Source organism: Pocillopora verrucosa, chromosome 7 (assembly GCF_036669915.1).
Source record: "Pocillopora verrucosa isolate sample1 chromosome 7, ASM3666991v2, whole genome shotgun sequence".
NCBI classification, from domain to species: domain Eukaryota; kingdom Metazoa; phylum Cnidaria; class Anthozoa; order Scleractinia; family Pocilloporidae; genus Pocillopora; species Pocillopora verrucosa.
This window is the reverse complement of record NC_089318.1, coordinates 13,361,725-13,375,014: the sequence shown is the minus strand read 5'-3', so window position 1 is coordinate 13,375,014 and position 13,290 is coordinate 13,361,725. Positions and strand designations below refer to the sequence as shown.

At 37.5% G+C, this 13,290-nt stretch overlaps 2 protein-coding genes across 3 annotated transcripts; both read right to left on the bottom strand.

Annotated features, from left to right (window-relative positions):
• Nucleotides 1-448: 448 nt before the first annotated feature.
• LOC131778584 (uncharacterized) lies at nt 449-7,192 on the bottom strand. Of its 2 annotated transcripts, none has more exons than XM_059095006.2 (7): nt 7,072-7,192; nt 4,073-4,350; nt 3,663-3,777; nt 3,036-3,158; nt 2,506-2,542; nt 2,053-2,182; nt 449-1,576 (listed from the first exon to the last, which is right to left on the bottom strand). In XM_059095006.2, exons 1-7 carry the CDS (start codon nt 7,142-7,144, stop codon nt 1,058-1,060), a joined length of 1,275 nt encoding a protein of 424 aa, XP_058950989.2. In that variant the 5' UTR covers nt 7,145-7,192; the 3' UTR covers nt 449-1,057. The 2 variants fall into 2 exon arrangements, with proteins under 2 accessions (XP_058950989.2, XP_066026053.1); XM_066169956.1 differs by lacking the exon at nt 7,072-7,192 and adding an exon at nt 5,163-5,314.
• A 1,994-nt stretch (nt 7,193-9,186) lies between these two features.
• LOC136282519 (uncharacterized) lies at nt 9,187-9,876 on the bottom strand. The gene has a single exon (XM_066170169.1). It carries the CDS (start codon nt 9,874-9,876, stop codon nt 9,187-9,189), a length of 690 nt encoding a protein of 229 aa, XP_066026266.1.
• Between the last annotated feature and the right edge of the window lie 3,414 nt (nt 9,877-13,290).

The window sequence follows — 13,290 nt, the reverse complement described above, 5'->3', positions numbered from 1 at the left end:
TCTTTGAACCGACCAAATAGCTCTAGAGTTAACGATACGTTATTCCCTAACGCAATGCAAATAATGACTGGAAAAGAAGAGTGATCTTTTTTCACTTCAATGAGGCTTTTCGACGTAGGAGACAATTCTTTAGAACGGTAAATATCATTTTTAGGCGTCAATATTTACCAAAAGTGTTGTTTTATGGAATATTTTGGTTTAAATCGAACAATTTTCAGCACAAAGCCTCACTGGTGGTAATTTCTGGTGGTAAATACTAGTAAACAACAATTCAAGGGGGTTCCAACGTAGTGCCTGCCGGGTGATGACAGAACCCGATGGAGGACGGAAGTGGTTAATGGCCTATGCTCCAACCGGAGCTAAGGGCGAAACAACAACACAATTCAAGTAAGGTGAATCAACCACGCGGTAAACACCAGAAATTATTGCGCTTTTTTCGTTTCGTTTGTGTAGATTAATATTTCTGAATGTTGATATGTCCTAAGAGAATAAAAGAGTATTGAAGAATGCTCGCTCTAAAGTAGATTTACTAAGTTTCAAAAAGAAAACGGTATTCTTGATCATATGCCCACATAATCGATGATATCAACTTAAGCTTAAGACTTTTTACTGATGGTCTTTAGTGATGATGTAAAGTCTGCTCTCTTGCGAAGTTATTCAGTCTTCTCTATCTGATTGAAGTATCTATCTGACTGTTTGTTTTTCTTCTTCCTTTTTTCCTTTTACGTTTTGGAACTTAACATCTGATTGGTGCTATTAGTGACTAGCTGTGGGATCCTAGGGAAGGATTATTTAGACTTAATGACTTATGACTTAATAGAGTGGAAAAAATACAGACGATGGCGTCAGCAGGAAACAGGTGAGGTCGGTGTAAGATTCGAGCCAGAAGTCTCTTCAGTGGGACCAGGAAAGATATTAGATTCGTTCCCAACCCAAGCTAGCACCCCGAAAACTATGGTAAAATTATAACAACCTGCAACACAAAGCTAAGCTCGAGCTGAAAAATTATGGTGCATCTTGACGAGTAAACTGATTTGTGTGTTGTGTTGTTATTATTTTAATGAACCAAGATGTATCCAGTGGCGGTAATACTCAATTTTCCATTTCCTCGAGAGGAACTTGATGTGCTGCCACACGAAATCGAGTAAAAAGGCCACCCTCCAGTGCCAAATCCGACCCTTGAAGTGCATGTGGAGCAATTGTTTTTGTTGTTGCTAACAATGCCAATTCTGGCCTTCGAGCTTATTTTCCCACCGCAATTAGCATTGAAACCTTCTTTGTTACAGTTCCGTTGCAAAGGGGCATCAGAGCCAATCAGTGATTTCCACGTGTCACGGCCTAGTGATGTATTGCGATATTTCCCGTCAGCGATCAGTGAGAACAGAGAGTCAGCCTGCTTCTTGATGACTATGAACCTGAGCTGTTGATCGATCTTCATACCGAGACAGATCTGGGAGAAGGATGTGTTCCAGTATGTAGGTAGCTTTGTTTCCTGTTCATCAAAACCAGTTTGTCCCCCAGTGGGGTTAAATTCCCTGTAATCGCTCCAGTAATCGTTGTTGTAATGAAAGGTTTTCTGAAGTGAAATAAAAAAGAAAAGTCATCTTCTTTAATTTCTTCGAAGACATTCGTCACATTAACCACAAATTAAACATCTATTTCACGCTTCATGGAGAGGTTTTTCTTCAGATAGAGGCATTGTTCAATTGACTTGATTCAGATAAATTATGTAGCATAAAATTATTGTTACATAGGATGTAGAAGTTGAATTAGATCAGAATTTTTGGTAAATATGCGTTATGATTACAAAGCATTGACGACTTATCACCATTACTGAAGGGAAAGGGTGTGTTAGTCTAAAAAGTGTGTTTTATTTGCAGAGGAGAACGGAATAATGGAGGCACTCCTCGATACTAGAAAAAGGCGTTTATTTTCCGTCAAAAAGGGATATTTCCAACCTCTAACTCTAGTTCGTTTTTATCTCTGTTATATTTTCAGCAGCTCACTTATTAAAAAACATGTGTAAAATAATTTGGACTGTAAAATATGCACATTTCTGCCGTCAATCTTCATAACCGGCGTCCATCCTCCATCTCCACATCCAAAATTTCCTAGGTGACAAAGAACGGGGACTGGTTGGGAATCAATAAGGAGAGTAACCACAATGCTCATATTGGCCTTCCTGCATTAAAAGTATAATAACATATAAAAAAGTTGTGGAGATAAGGATGATGATAACAATCATAGCGATAATAAGACTAATAGTGAGAAAAATAGCTTTGACAACTATAATGTCAAAAATGTGAAATGAATAAATAGATACGCAATAAAATAAAAATAAGTAGAGATAAGTGAATATATAGAGTTATAAGAGGAAACAAATGCAAGAAAAGGAATGAATAAGCAAATACATGTAAATCTTTTTTTTCCTAAGAAGGCAGTGTCCATTAGCTAGCGTTTAATTTTAATAAAATGTGTCTTCAATCACTTTCCGTTTTTACTTACTTGCCCTTATCATAGAACTCTTTACACGAAGTAATTCCTAGGAAGAATTAAAAAGGATCTTTTATTAAAAGGTTTACGAGTTCCTTTCGATTGATGGTTAGTGTTTTTATCAGATGCTGTGTTTGTTGTTGTTGTTGTTTTTTGTTTTATTGTTTTTTGTTTCGTTTTGCTTTTTTTTCGAGGAGGGGGGAGGGTAGTATCTCTTATAAGATTTCCATCAAGTATTGCCGTTAATGCTTGTAACAAGTTACCACTTTAAAGGTGGCTCACATAAGCCTTAGCGTCTTTAAGCAATCGAAGAGCCTACTACCTCTTTATTTCCTGAAGAAGTCGCACAGAGATTTTAATGCTCAGGTATCTGTTCTAAACTGTGAGTGCGCACTTGGTTTCAAAAGTGGCCAAGAAAAATCAAACGCTTACTTTGTATAATATACAAGATAATATTCAGGATTCATTTTAAAAGTATCTTTGGCGATACTACATGCCACGACGTCCACTGAGATATGTATTTATTTAACCCAAGCGATTACCTTTGCATTCTCGTCCATTTCCAGTGAATCCAGGTTTACACGTACATTTGTAAGACCCTTTAGTGTTGTTGCAATAGGCATTAAGACTACAATTATGTAAACCTCTGACACATTCATCTATGTCTAAAAAAAAAGCAATAAATGAAATTTCACTACGGAATAAACCAACCAACAAATACCAACAACAGCAATACATATATAGTGTATTTTCGAGGAGGCCTGCTTTACATAGTGTCAGTTCCATTCCTTTCTAATATGCGAATAAAGTTTGTTTCCCTTTACTTGCCTAATTGGTCCGTTTAGAGTAACTAAGTTGTAGACAAAATATACTAGCAACTCTGTCAGTCACAGAAGGTATTAAACTGCGAAGCAGTCATATTTTTACTATCTCCTTAAAGTATTGGAGTTACAGTTGGATAAATACTCGCGTGTTACTGGTGTAAACATTTTGATTGATTTAATCGTCCCCGTACCCCCCCCCCCCCCCAAAAAAAAAGAAGAAGAAAAATCAACAGATACTGTGTAGTCAGATTAGAGCAAACTGTTAATAAACAAACCTTATTACAAAGCTTTTTGTGTTTCTTTTTAATGATTTTCTCAAAATATTGACATGAGGGCTCTTGTTACCTTTACTGCATCTTTGACCTTTGAATCCAGCTGGGCAAATACAGCGGAAACCTTTGTCCGTAAATCCACTTTGACATCTTGCGTTATTCTTGCAAGGACTTTTGACACAGTTGCTCTGACATTAAAAAACATCATCATCAATATTGCCATTATCTTGATCATAGTTATTTTTTATCGTCATATTCTTCATATTTGGCTTTGTCTTCGTCTTCGGCATCGTCACCGTTGACGTCATAATCGTGATGAGTCATCGTCATTATCATGGTTATGGTTGAAAATAGAACAAAACATTCCTTCAAATGAGGAAACCACTGCCTGAGTTCTTATTTCAATGAATCATTGAAGCAGAAATGCCAAGGGGAGAAAAAACATTTTCTTAAAGACATGTAAATTGGAAAAAATGTATTTACCTCAGCAGCATGGTAGAAAAAATCTTCGTGATCCTCCAACCGATGTTCGTGTCCTGCGTGAGTGACATTATTCAGTTCACATTTGTAGTTTCCATGTCGATTCTCTCTTTTATCAAGATTAATGCTGACACAGTCGGGTTCCATGTAACACAAGTTCTTGCAGAACCTTGGATCCGTTACTTCCACGACGTGAATCGTGTGTTGAATAAGACGTTTCCCTTCAAATACTTTTTCAGGGCTGAACTCCAGAATACGACACTGGTCTGCGACGCAAAAGTCTTTAAAATAAAAGTAATTGATAAATATTAGAGGAATGAGGGAGCTATTTGAAATCATGTCACACTGGCGATTTGTAATTGTTTTGTTCTATTTTGGTTTTTTGTTAATTTTTAATATCTTTCTTCGTTTTTTCCTTATTTATTTTAGTTTATTTACTTCATCTATTTTTCTGCTCTGCATAAAAGTTTTGCAATAAATTTATTTGCTATTTTCAAGACTTCAGCAATGAATCGCGATATTTTTTACTGTGCTTTAATATACGAGACCAGCAGCGTTTACCAAAGATTGCTTTGAAAGCTCCGAAACCATGAAAGAAGATCTGACGTATATGACATTGTTTACCTTTAGGCTATTTGCGTTTTTGAAGGGAAAAATGTCAAATTAAGCGACATAGACTCTAGATATGTTTGTTTAACTGCCCCGCTTTTCATAATAACGCCAATATTGCATAATTATTCGAAAACTGAGCCTGTATTATGAATAATGGTGTTCAATCTTTTCGCCAGAAGTTCTTAAGCAAGTTTAATATTATGGCTGTCAAATAAAATGCAGATGTAAAGGAAGGAAATGGATCCATCTTTAAAGTGTTACCCATCCCTATGGCTAGATTTAAAGAAATAGACCCGCTCTTTCTTTCGATACATCAATGTTGGTCCAATCGAACTAACTGACCCAATGAATGTTTACATTCCAAAGTAAAATTTTAGAAACGTCCTAGGCTAAAATAAATGTGACGAGCCGAGGACCGTGATATACTCGTCAGTAAAAAGATAATTCCTTACCATGCCTCACGATTACTACTAAAACTAACCTTGTGGTCTAACATCCATTGATATCGTAAAAGAAATTTCCAACCCAAGGAGACGGATAAAAGTAGAATACATGGTGCTGAACGCAGCCAGAAAAGTTCCCTTTTGTTGTTCACGGAAAAAGGAGCTCTCAGAATTTTGCGACCTGCTAAACTTATAATGCAGGTCGACTACTTGATAAATAATATTGTTTCCATATCACGAGAATTTTGAGACAGCTGTCACAGGTACCATATCATGTTGCTTATTCTATCTACTTGTAAACCAAAGGCTGTGAAATGTGTACGTGTGACTTAGACTTCCTTTATTCATACACAGCGCTAGTTATTCTGTTATTAGCTTCAGTATATTGAACCGAGCTTGTGCACTATAATAAAATTATGTATCTGTTCTCTGACGGGATATAAAGATTAACTGATGACAGTCGGCTAGCCATGCAGTCGTCTAAAGCGCATTATAAGAATATCTAGAAGACACCTGCTATCCCTCATACTCATAATGGTGTCATCTTGTTAAAAATAACCGACCAAATTTTCCAAATTTGTTCTTCGATCCAAAAGAATAATTTCTGTGCCATGAAAATAAATAAAATCGTCCGTACTTGGATAAACTGTACCTAGAAACAACGTTTAATGAGATGATTAATGGAATAAAGAATTTTTTGATTGAGTCCCACAATGTTTATGTCAGTTACGGATACATTAAAACCAAAAAAATTTTGACGAGAGAAATTTGCAAAAATTATGACCTATATGTGTAAGGTATATAACCTATATGGTTAAGGCCTATAACATATATGCGTAATGCATTCTTTGCCGTTATGAATTCGCGCATACTAAACGATATACAGACCTATAACAATAATATGTTGTAAATATTTCAGCTCAAACATGAGTAAAACAGCTGGCTAACTAATACTTGTCAAATATCCTACTAACAATTCTTAGTTTGGTTCTGGCGAGGAATTTTATTTGGTATAACATTTATTGACCATCGATGGTAAAGAAAAAGTTACAACAAAATAATATTAATAATAACAATAATGAGTTAGAAAGACCGCAAAGGTTGGTGTATGTCGTTTTTTTTTATTTTAAATATTATTCCATTTTTATTTTTTAATTAAAAACAGTTTCATTTGAATTCAAGATCGGCTATTTTCTTAACTCACTGCTACAAGTAATCACATTGTCCTTACTGTGTTTTGATAAACGGAATCCGTTCCAATAATAAAAATAGAAATTAAAAAATATATATAAATTCCTTATCTTCAAAAGCACGAATCGATCTAGCGTACTTTTTTGCTTTTACTCTGTAGTGCTATTTGTATTTCTATACAGTTAAATGATAAACATTGCTTAACAAATGGTATCATAAGGGAAAGGTTTCTTAGCATTGATGATCAATTATAATTTAAACAAAGCACCATTCCTAGCTACATTCTTGCTAGATGGAGCAGACCTTGACTGTGCCTGCTTAATTTTCGAACTTGAATTTTCCTTCGCTTGAAAACAATAAACTATGGATTTACTTTCCCTAAACATTGCAAAGCAGAGTTTGAAATACTAACGCCGCGGTTCTTCATTGACTGAAAAAAGCAGCAGGTGACATGTTAGGAGGAAGATGAGTGATGTCTTCTGATTTTTGCGACGGAAATTCTCGGGACGCTTTGAAATCATGAATGCTTAGTTGGAAAATATTCCAATGCAAAATTAGATGTTCGAAATTGGAATGTAAAGTTTTCGCTCCCTGTTGATAACTCTAAACTTTAGCCCTACTTCCCAGGGACACTTTTGTGGAACCGAGTTATGAAGAATTGGTGTAAGCAAAGATCAGCCGTAAGAAGATATGAAGAATCCCTTTACTTAGTTAAAGGACTTATGACTAATGATCTTGAGTTATACTGAAACTAACCTTGTGATCTGACAGCGCTGGGTATCAGGAAGCAGAGCAACAATAGACGAAGACATATGGAAACAGAATGCATAACGCAGAAAGCGGTTTGTTCCCTGGTATCCTGGGCTGAAAAAGGAGCAATTAGACGTTTGTTACACATTAAATGCGAGCGTAAGACGCAACTTCTTTAATTGGATGATATTTTTTTCCATGTAAGGACAAACAATAGAAACACAGCTGTCACCCGCACTACCATTATGATATCTCTTTCTGCTTGTAAACAGTGGCTCTCAAATTTCGTTTCCTCATTTAACTCAGCTTCCCTGTCGCGACACAAATATTATTAAATTTATGCAGTAAGTAGTTGCTTAAATTCCAATTGATATCAGTCGGCGCGTCTCAAGCACATGGCATGTATACCTCCAAGACACCGTTTGTTTTTTTGTTTTTTTCTCATAGGTAGAATCACTTAAAGGAGAACTGAAGCCAAAAATTGAGTTAATTTCTTTCGATAACCAAAGTGACGAAATTCTCGATTTCAGGCGTTATTTGTGGTAAATGTGTCTTGCCTTGGAGAAATATTTCTTTAAAGTTTGTATTTTCGCGCAGTTTCGGCTTTCAAACCGTGGGCAACAATTTTAAATCAGCGGTCTTCCAAATGAGCCTGTGACGTATGTTATGGGGATCACTTAAGGACGTGTTATCGTTCGGCTAAACTTTAATACAAATTGCTTCTTCGTCGACCCTTCGTCATGAGCGGAATAGAACCATTTCAGTTCGAACCAGTATACCAGCCTGGAGAAGAACTTCCTCAGGAAGAGAGTGTCGAACAGTAGGTAGAAGCCCACGAAGAAGACACCACTTCGAGGATGGGAAACACCGAATGGTGTTTGTGAGGCGCTTGTGCGCTTATGCCGGTGGCAAATGAATGTTACTGCTGCCAAGAACTAGAGGAGCTTAATCAAAAATTCGACAATTCAGGTTTGTACTTATTATGTGGTTATTCTCACGAGTATTTTGTTTGAAGCGGCCGCTTCTTTGCTAAGAGTGACAAAAGGTGGACAATTGCAAACTCGATCTTAGTTGTAATTACAACTACACGGTCCGATGGATGAAAATTATTGAAACAGTGAGGGAAAGAAAATTTTAAGACTTTTTTCTTCTTTTTGGGTATTGATAGGTGTTAGATGTATAACAGAACATCCGAAATTTGGCATTGTATGCTTGGACACGGATGTTTTGAGCACAGCATTGGTTGCAATCCACAATGCGCGGCTCAATTCAATTCCCGACCCTATCGTCAACAGGTAAACTGTCTTTTTCTTTCTTATTTTGTACGCGTAATTAAGTCAATCGCTTTTGTGACTTTGTATCCTTTTGTTCTCTAGAACTTGGCGTTTGGCAGCCAAGACAATTACTTGGTGGGCACATGGGTATTAGGAAAAAACCGGCGGAGAATCGTGCCAGCATGCGTCGTCACGGCCATACGGAAAACATTTCTTGAAGAGAGTGGTAATTACGTGGGGTTTCGAGAGGCAGATCTGGAACTTTGAACTTTATCCGTAATGTCCTTTAATAATGATTAGTAACATATCCTTTGCGTGTATAACATCAGAGGCTCTTAATTATTTCCTTATGTTACGGTTTCTTTCTAAAATTTGCGTGAAATATACAATTACTTATCGAGGATATGAATTACTAACACATTTCTTCATAGTGATTCAGTCAAAAGCCATGCAGAGCCAAACGAATGTCATCCCTACTGCAGTTATTAAATTATCCACATTGCCAGGGATAGCTGCGTGGCCTGAATGAAATAAACCTCAAACCTAGCTTTGATTGCTTTTTGCTACGATGATTGCTTTCATTTTCATTTGATTGTGTTATTGACAAAGTTATAGTATTTAATTATTCGAAAATATCGATGTATGATTAGCAATGACATCTGCTTTAGGAGGCCGGGGTTTGCTAGCAATGTTTTCAGAAATGTGTGGTGCTTGACTGTTGCACTCCTCTCTTGTGGCTTTAAGCATTTTCTCTCTATAATGACATTAAGCATTGGCTTGAGATGATAATTGGTTGTCTTCTCAAATATGGGCTTTGCCACCCATTCTTTTGTATTTTTCGGAAACACTACCTTGTATTGCAGCTCCCTTGGTTGGCACCCCTGGATACAGTGGCTTGTTGCCTACCAGTGTTGGCATTATGGTCTAGGGCTGCCAACTGAGTTCGAGCAACCATGCCATTATAAGAGAAGTGCTGCCGTTTGGGTGCATGTTTGGTCTGCACACTATGGTACACCTCTAAATTGCCAGTATGACAACAAAGTGTTAGTTGCTGAATGTCCTTCAACAGATTTGTATCGAATACAACCTCCTTCAGTGCATTATGAGCAGAGGAGCCAGGCCTAAGCCACCTTTTAGTTCTTGCGATAGCCGGAGGGATTGGTTGGTGGGCACATTCCTCATACAGGTCAGCTGAATCCCAGGAGTGGATATTGGCAGTGTGATAGACAATGGATATCCACTTCTCTCTCAACATCTCCTTGTCTCCCCCACGTGTTTTGGCACACCACCAAAGGTGGTTTGAGATGGATCTGATCCAGAGAGAGAGATCAGCACATTCTTTCTTCTTTGCTTTTTTAGTTAAATTTTTAGTTATACTCTTAGAAAGGTGCCAAACATCAAATTCATGATCAACTTCAGGGAAATTTCTTTTCATGTCAGCCCTAATGCCCACATGATGGTCAGTTGCAACAACCATAGTTTTCCCCCCTTTTTCATAGATGTTTTCCATACAGCGTTTAAAACCCTCTCTTTCCATGGCATTGCTATTATTTACTTCACTGACCAGGACAACCTTGAAGCCCAACAATCTTATCAGTTTTCTGATCAATCATGGTATATGTCCCATATTTTGCATTATGGCCAGGACTGTCACAATGCGCATCTCCTGAAAGCCACAGATCTCGGCCCCCTAGCTCAGAAAAAGTGGAATTTTGTTCTTTAAGCCAGAACTCATTGATTACGGGTAAGAAGTACTTGTTTTGAATATTATAAAATGTATTCTCACCGAAAATTTTCAAATTTAAGATATCTGCCAAAGATGCTACTTTTGTAAAGGTAGAGCCACTGAGCAAAATAGATGATGACAGCAACAAATTTCCAGCTGCCATCCCCTCAAGCATTGGCTGGCTTTGCCAGGAGTACTTATGATTATTCATACATTCTAGGGTGACAAATAACTGGCTTCCTTGTGTGGATTGGTTCCTTTTAATCACAGCTGCACCACACTCATGACAATACCTAAACAATTTAAGAGAGGATGTCAGCATCCATCGAACAAATTTGAAATATTGTGGCAAGTCGCCCAAGATTCGTTTTCTCTCCTACTTTCATATTTTGTAGCCCAATATGTTCTAATAATTGTGGTGTAGTTTTTTTTCGAAAATATTTCTTGATTTTCGAGAAATGACTTTTTTCGTTCGACCGCTCAAATATGCAAATTTTCACCGTGAATATTACCCGAGTTGTGTGACCTCATGTAACGAATGTACTGGACCTACGGTATTTCCATGAACATAATCCTTTGTTTTATTATCTAAACTTAATCCCCTGTTGTTATTGAAGCTGCCAATTTATTTATGATTTTATTAGCCGCTTCGATTATTATATTACGTCTGGGTATTACTTTTTGACAGGAGCTCAGGTTTTGCGTTGTGTTTTCCCCTCCCTCATTTATATCATAAGCTAGTCACGCAATAGTTGATACCGACACAAGTGAATATTTACCACTTACAAAGATTTTTGTTTACGTTGAATTGAAAATATTAAAATATGTGCTTTCTTCACTGATCGTTGTTTCAGCGGCAGCGAAGCAGTTAAAGCGGGTTGTTGCTTCAACGCTACTGAAATTTTTAGTATTCAGACAGGCGAACAAAGCGTGATGCTCTGGGAATAAAAACTTTTAGGGGCCTTTTACATGATATCCGAATGAGTTTTGTGCAAGAACGAGTTCATACCGGTTGCCACATAATAACCAGCGTAAAATTTACTCGAAATGAGTCATTTCTGAGTGAGTTTATTGGGGTTTTCATTACAGAAAGAATTACTCGTTCTGGACGACCTCTTCTACCAGTACAATGTAAACGCGGCACGGCTCTCATGTTTGTATGAATCCTCTGTAGGTGCGAGGGAAGCATTGAAAAAGACAGAAAAGGACATAAAGACTTGTTTTTACAGGCTAATTGTTGCCACTCCCACACAGATAAGACTTAAGCTCCTTTTATAATTTTATAGCGATCGTTTTCGAAATTCCAGGCGATCACCCCCGCCCTTTTCTGTAAAGGGGTCCCCTGGGGGTGCTAATACGTGCAGCACACTTGACCTTTAGCAAGAAAAATTCTGATGTGATTTTGGCGAAGAGAAACATGATTTGTCAGCGTCTAGTCGCTAGTGCGGAAGGGCCCCTTACCACCGTGTGCATAATTAGGCGTCTCCCATACGGCGGAAAGCCAACAAAGTGTTTAGACATTACTTCAGAAAACTCCGCCTCTGTCTGAATTTTTGGTAGCCTTTTGACCAATTCCCAATCGAGACTTAACTCTGACGTCACGCGTTATTTTGCTCACGGTGGTAAGTAGCCTACTTACCGAAGCCAGATTGTAAGAATTTTCCAGACATTTTGAGTACTATCTGTGATACACGCTTGCTAATTCCCTATCAGCTTTTGGAATCGACTTAACCCTACCTTTACCATGGCCGGACATTTCTTTTGGCACCCTACATCTGCTATTGGAACTACGATTCCACCCAACACCGAGATTTGATCTGTGAGAGGGGCAATTTGTAAAATCATCGATATCTTTTGGAGTCTCGAAGATGCCGGCACGCTACAAAACAAGATCCATGACAGGTCGGATAATGCATGCACTGTAAGTACCTCCCGTTGTTCCATACAAAGCCTTAGAAAAGTTTTCTAAGGCTTTGTATGGGACAACGGGAGGTACTTACAGTCCACGCGTTTTTCCGTCCTGTCATGATTTCATTTTCTGGATCTGAAAACTTGCAACTCCGCAAGTGACATGAAATGTCTTTTTAACAATCCCGCAAGGGAACGACTTGGTCTTCTCGATAACTAAGCCCACAAGTTCCACCAGCGAACGATTTAACTAAATAGCAAATCTCCATGTTAGCATGTAAGATGAGACGCTTATAAAACAGATCAGTTAGCTAAATCAGTATGTAGCTTGTCAATCAAATTGACCACTGTAACCATACTTTGACTTCAGCCGGTAAAGGATTCATTGATGGATCTGAATGCAGTAATTCCTGAAAGGTTTTTCTAGATGTCATGCAAAGAGGAAAAAAAACCATCTCTTGGTATTTCGGAGGTTGATTCATCTTTGAATTTCTGTGTCGCGCGCGCAACTGATATAATAAGTTAGAGAAGACATATAAACTGGAACTCAAATCTGGCTAGGATGTGGTAGAGCATAATTAACGTGATCAACGAAACAGCTAATAAAATCATAAATAAACAAGATAAGAGTGTTATGTTAGATTTTTTTTACAAGTTGTAGTGATTTATGCCAGTTAACGGTGGCGACAAGTAGGCGCCGGACTTTGAGTTCGTCTCAAGATAGAACAACGCAAATAAACAACGAAATTTTTACAGTTACTTTCTAACCATACTTTGGTCTTTTAAAAGCTTGAAGCTCAGTAGATTGTGTCATATCGGTCATTGTTAAAACTGTCTTTGTTTTGATGCTACTTTTCGACATAGGAAAAGTATGTCAGACAAAAATATTCACCAAAAAAAAAAATTTCCTTGGCAGCTTCAATAACGACAGGGGATCAAGTTTAGATGATAAAACAAAGGATTATGTTCACAGAAATACCGTACGTCTAATACATTCGATACATGAGGTCACACAACTCGGGTAATATTTACGGTGAAAATTTGCATATTTGAGGGATCGAACGAAAAAAATTATTTCTCGAAAACTGAAATATATTTTTTCAAAAAAACTACACCACAATTATTAGAACATATTGGGCTACAAAATATAAAAGTAGGAGGGAAAACAAATTTGGGTGACTTGCCGCTGTTTGTTTGATGCATGCTGACATTAGCTCTTAAATAGCTCTTCTTTAAATACAATGTATTTGGTATCATCCCGTGGCTTTTCGTATTTTATTTCCCTTTGGTGTTCATTGTCTGATCCTGACATGTTCG

Coding starts and splice junctions, on each gene's coding strand:
- LOC136282519 (XM_066170169.1), bottom strand. CDS start 9,876: ATGGAAAGAGAGGGTTTTAAACGCTGTATGGAAAACATCTATGAAAAA.
- LOC131778584 (XM_059095006.2), bottom strand. CDS start 7,144: ATGCATTCTGTTTCCATATGTCTTCGTCTATTGTTGCTCTGCTTCCTG. Junction 4,351..7,071: donor CAGCGCTGTCAGATCACAAG/GTTAGTTTCAGT, acceptor TTTATTTTAAAG/ACTTTTGCGTCGCAGACCAG. Junction 3,778..4,072: donor TTTTCTACCATGCTGCTGAG/GTAAATACATTT, acceptor TTTTAATGTCAG/AGCAACTGTGTCAAAAGTCC.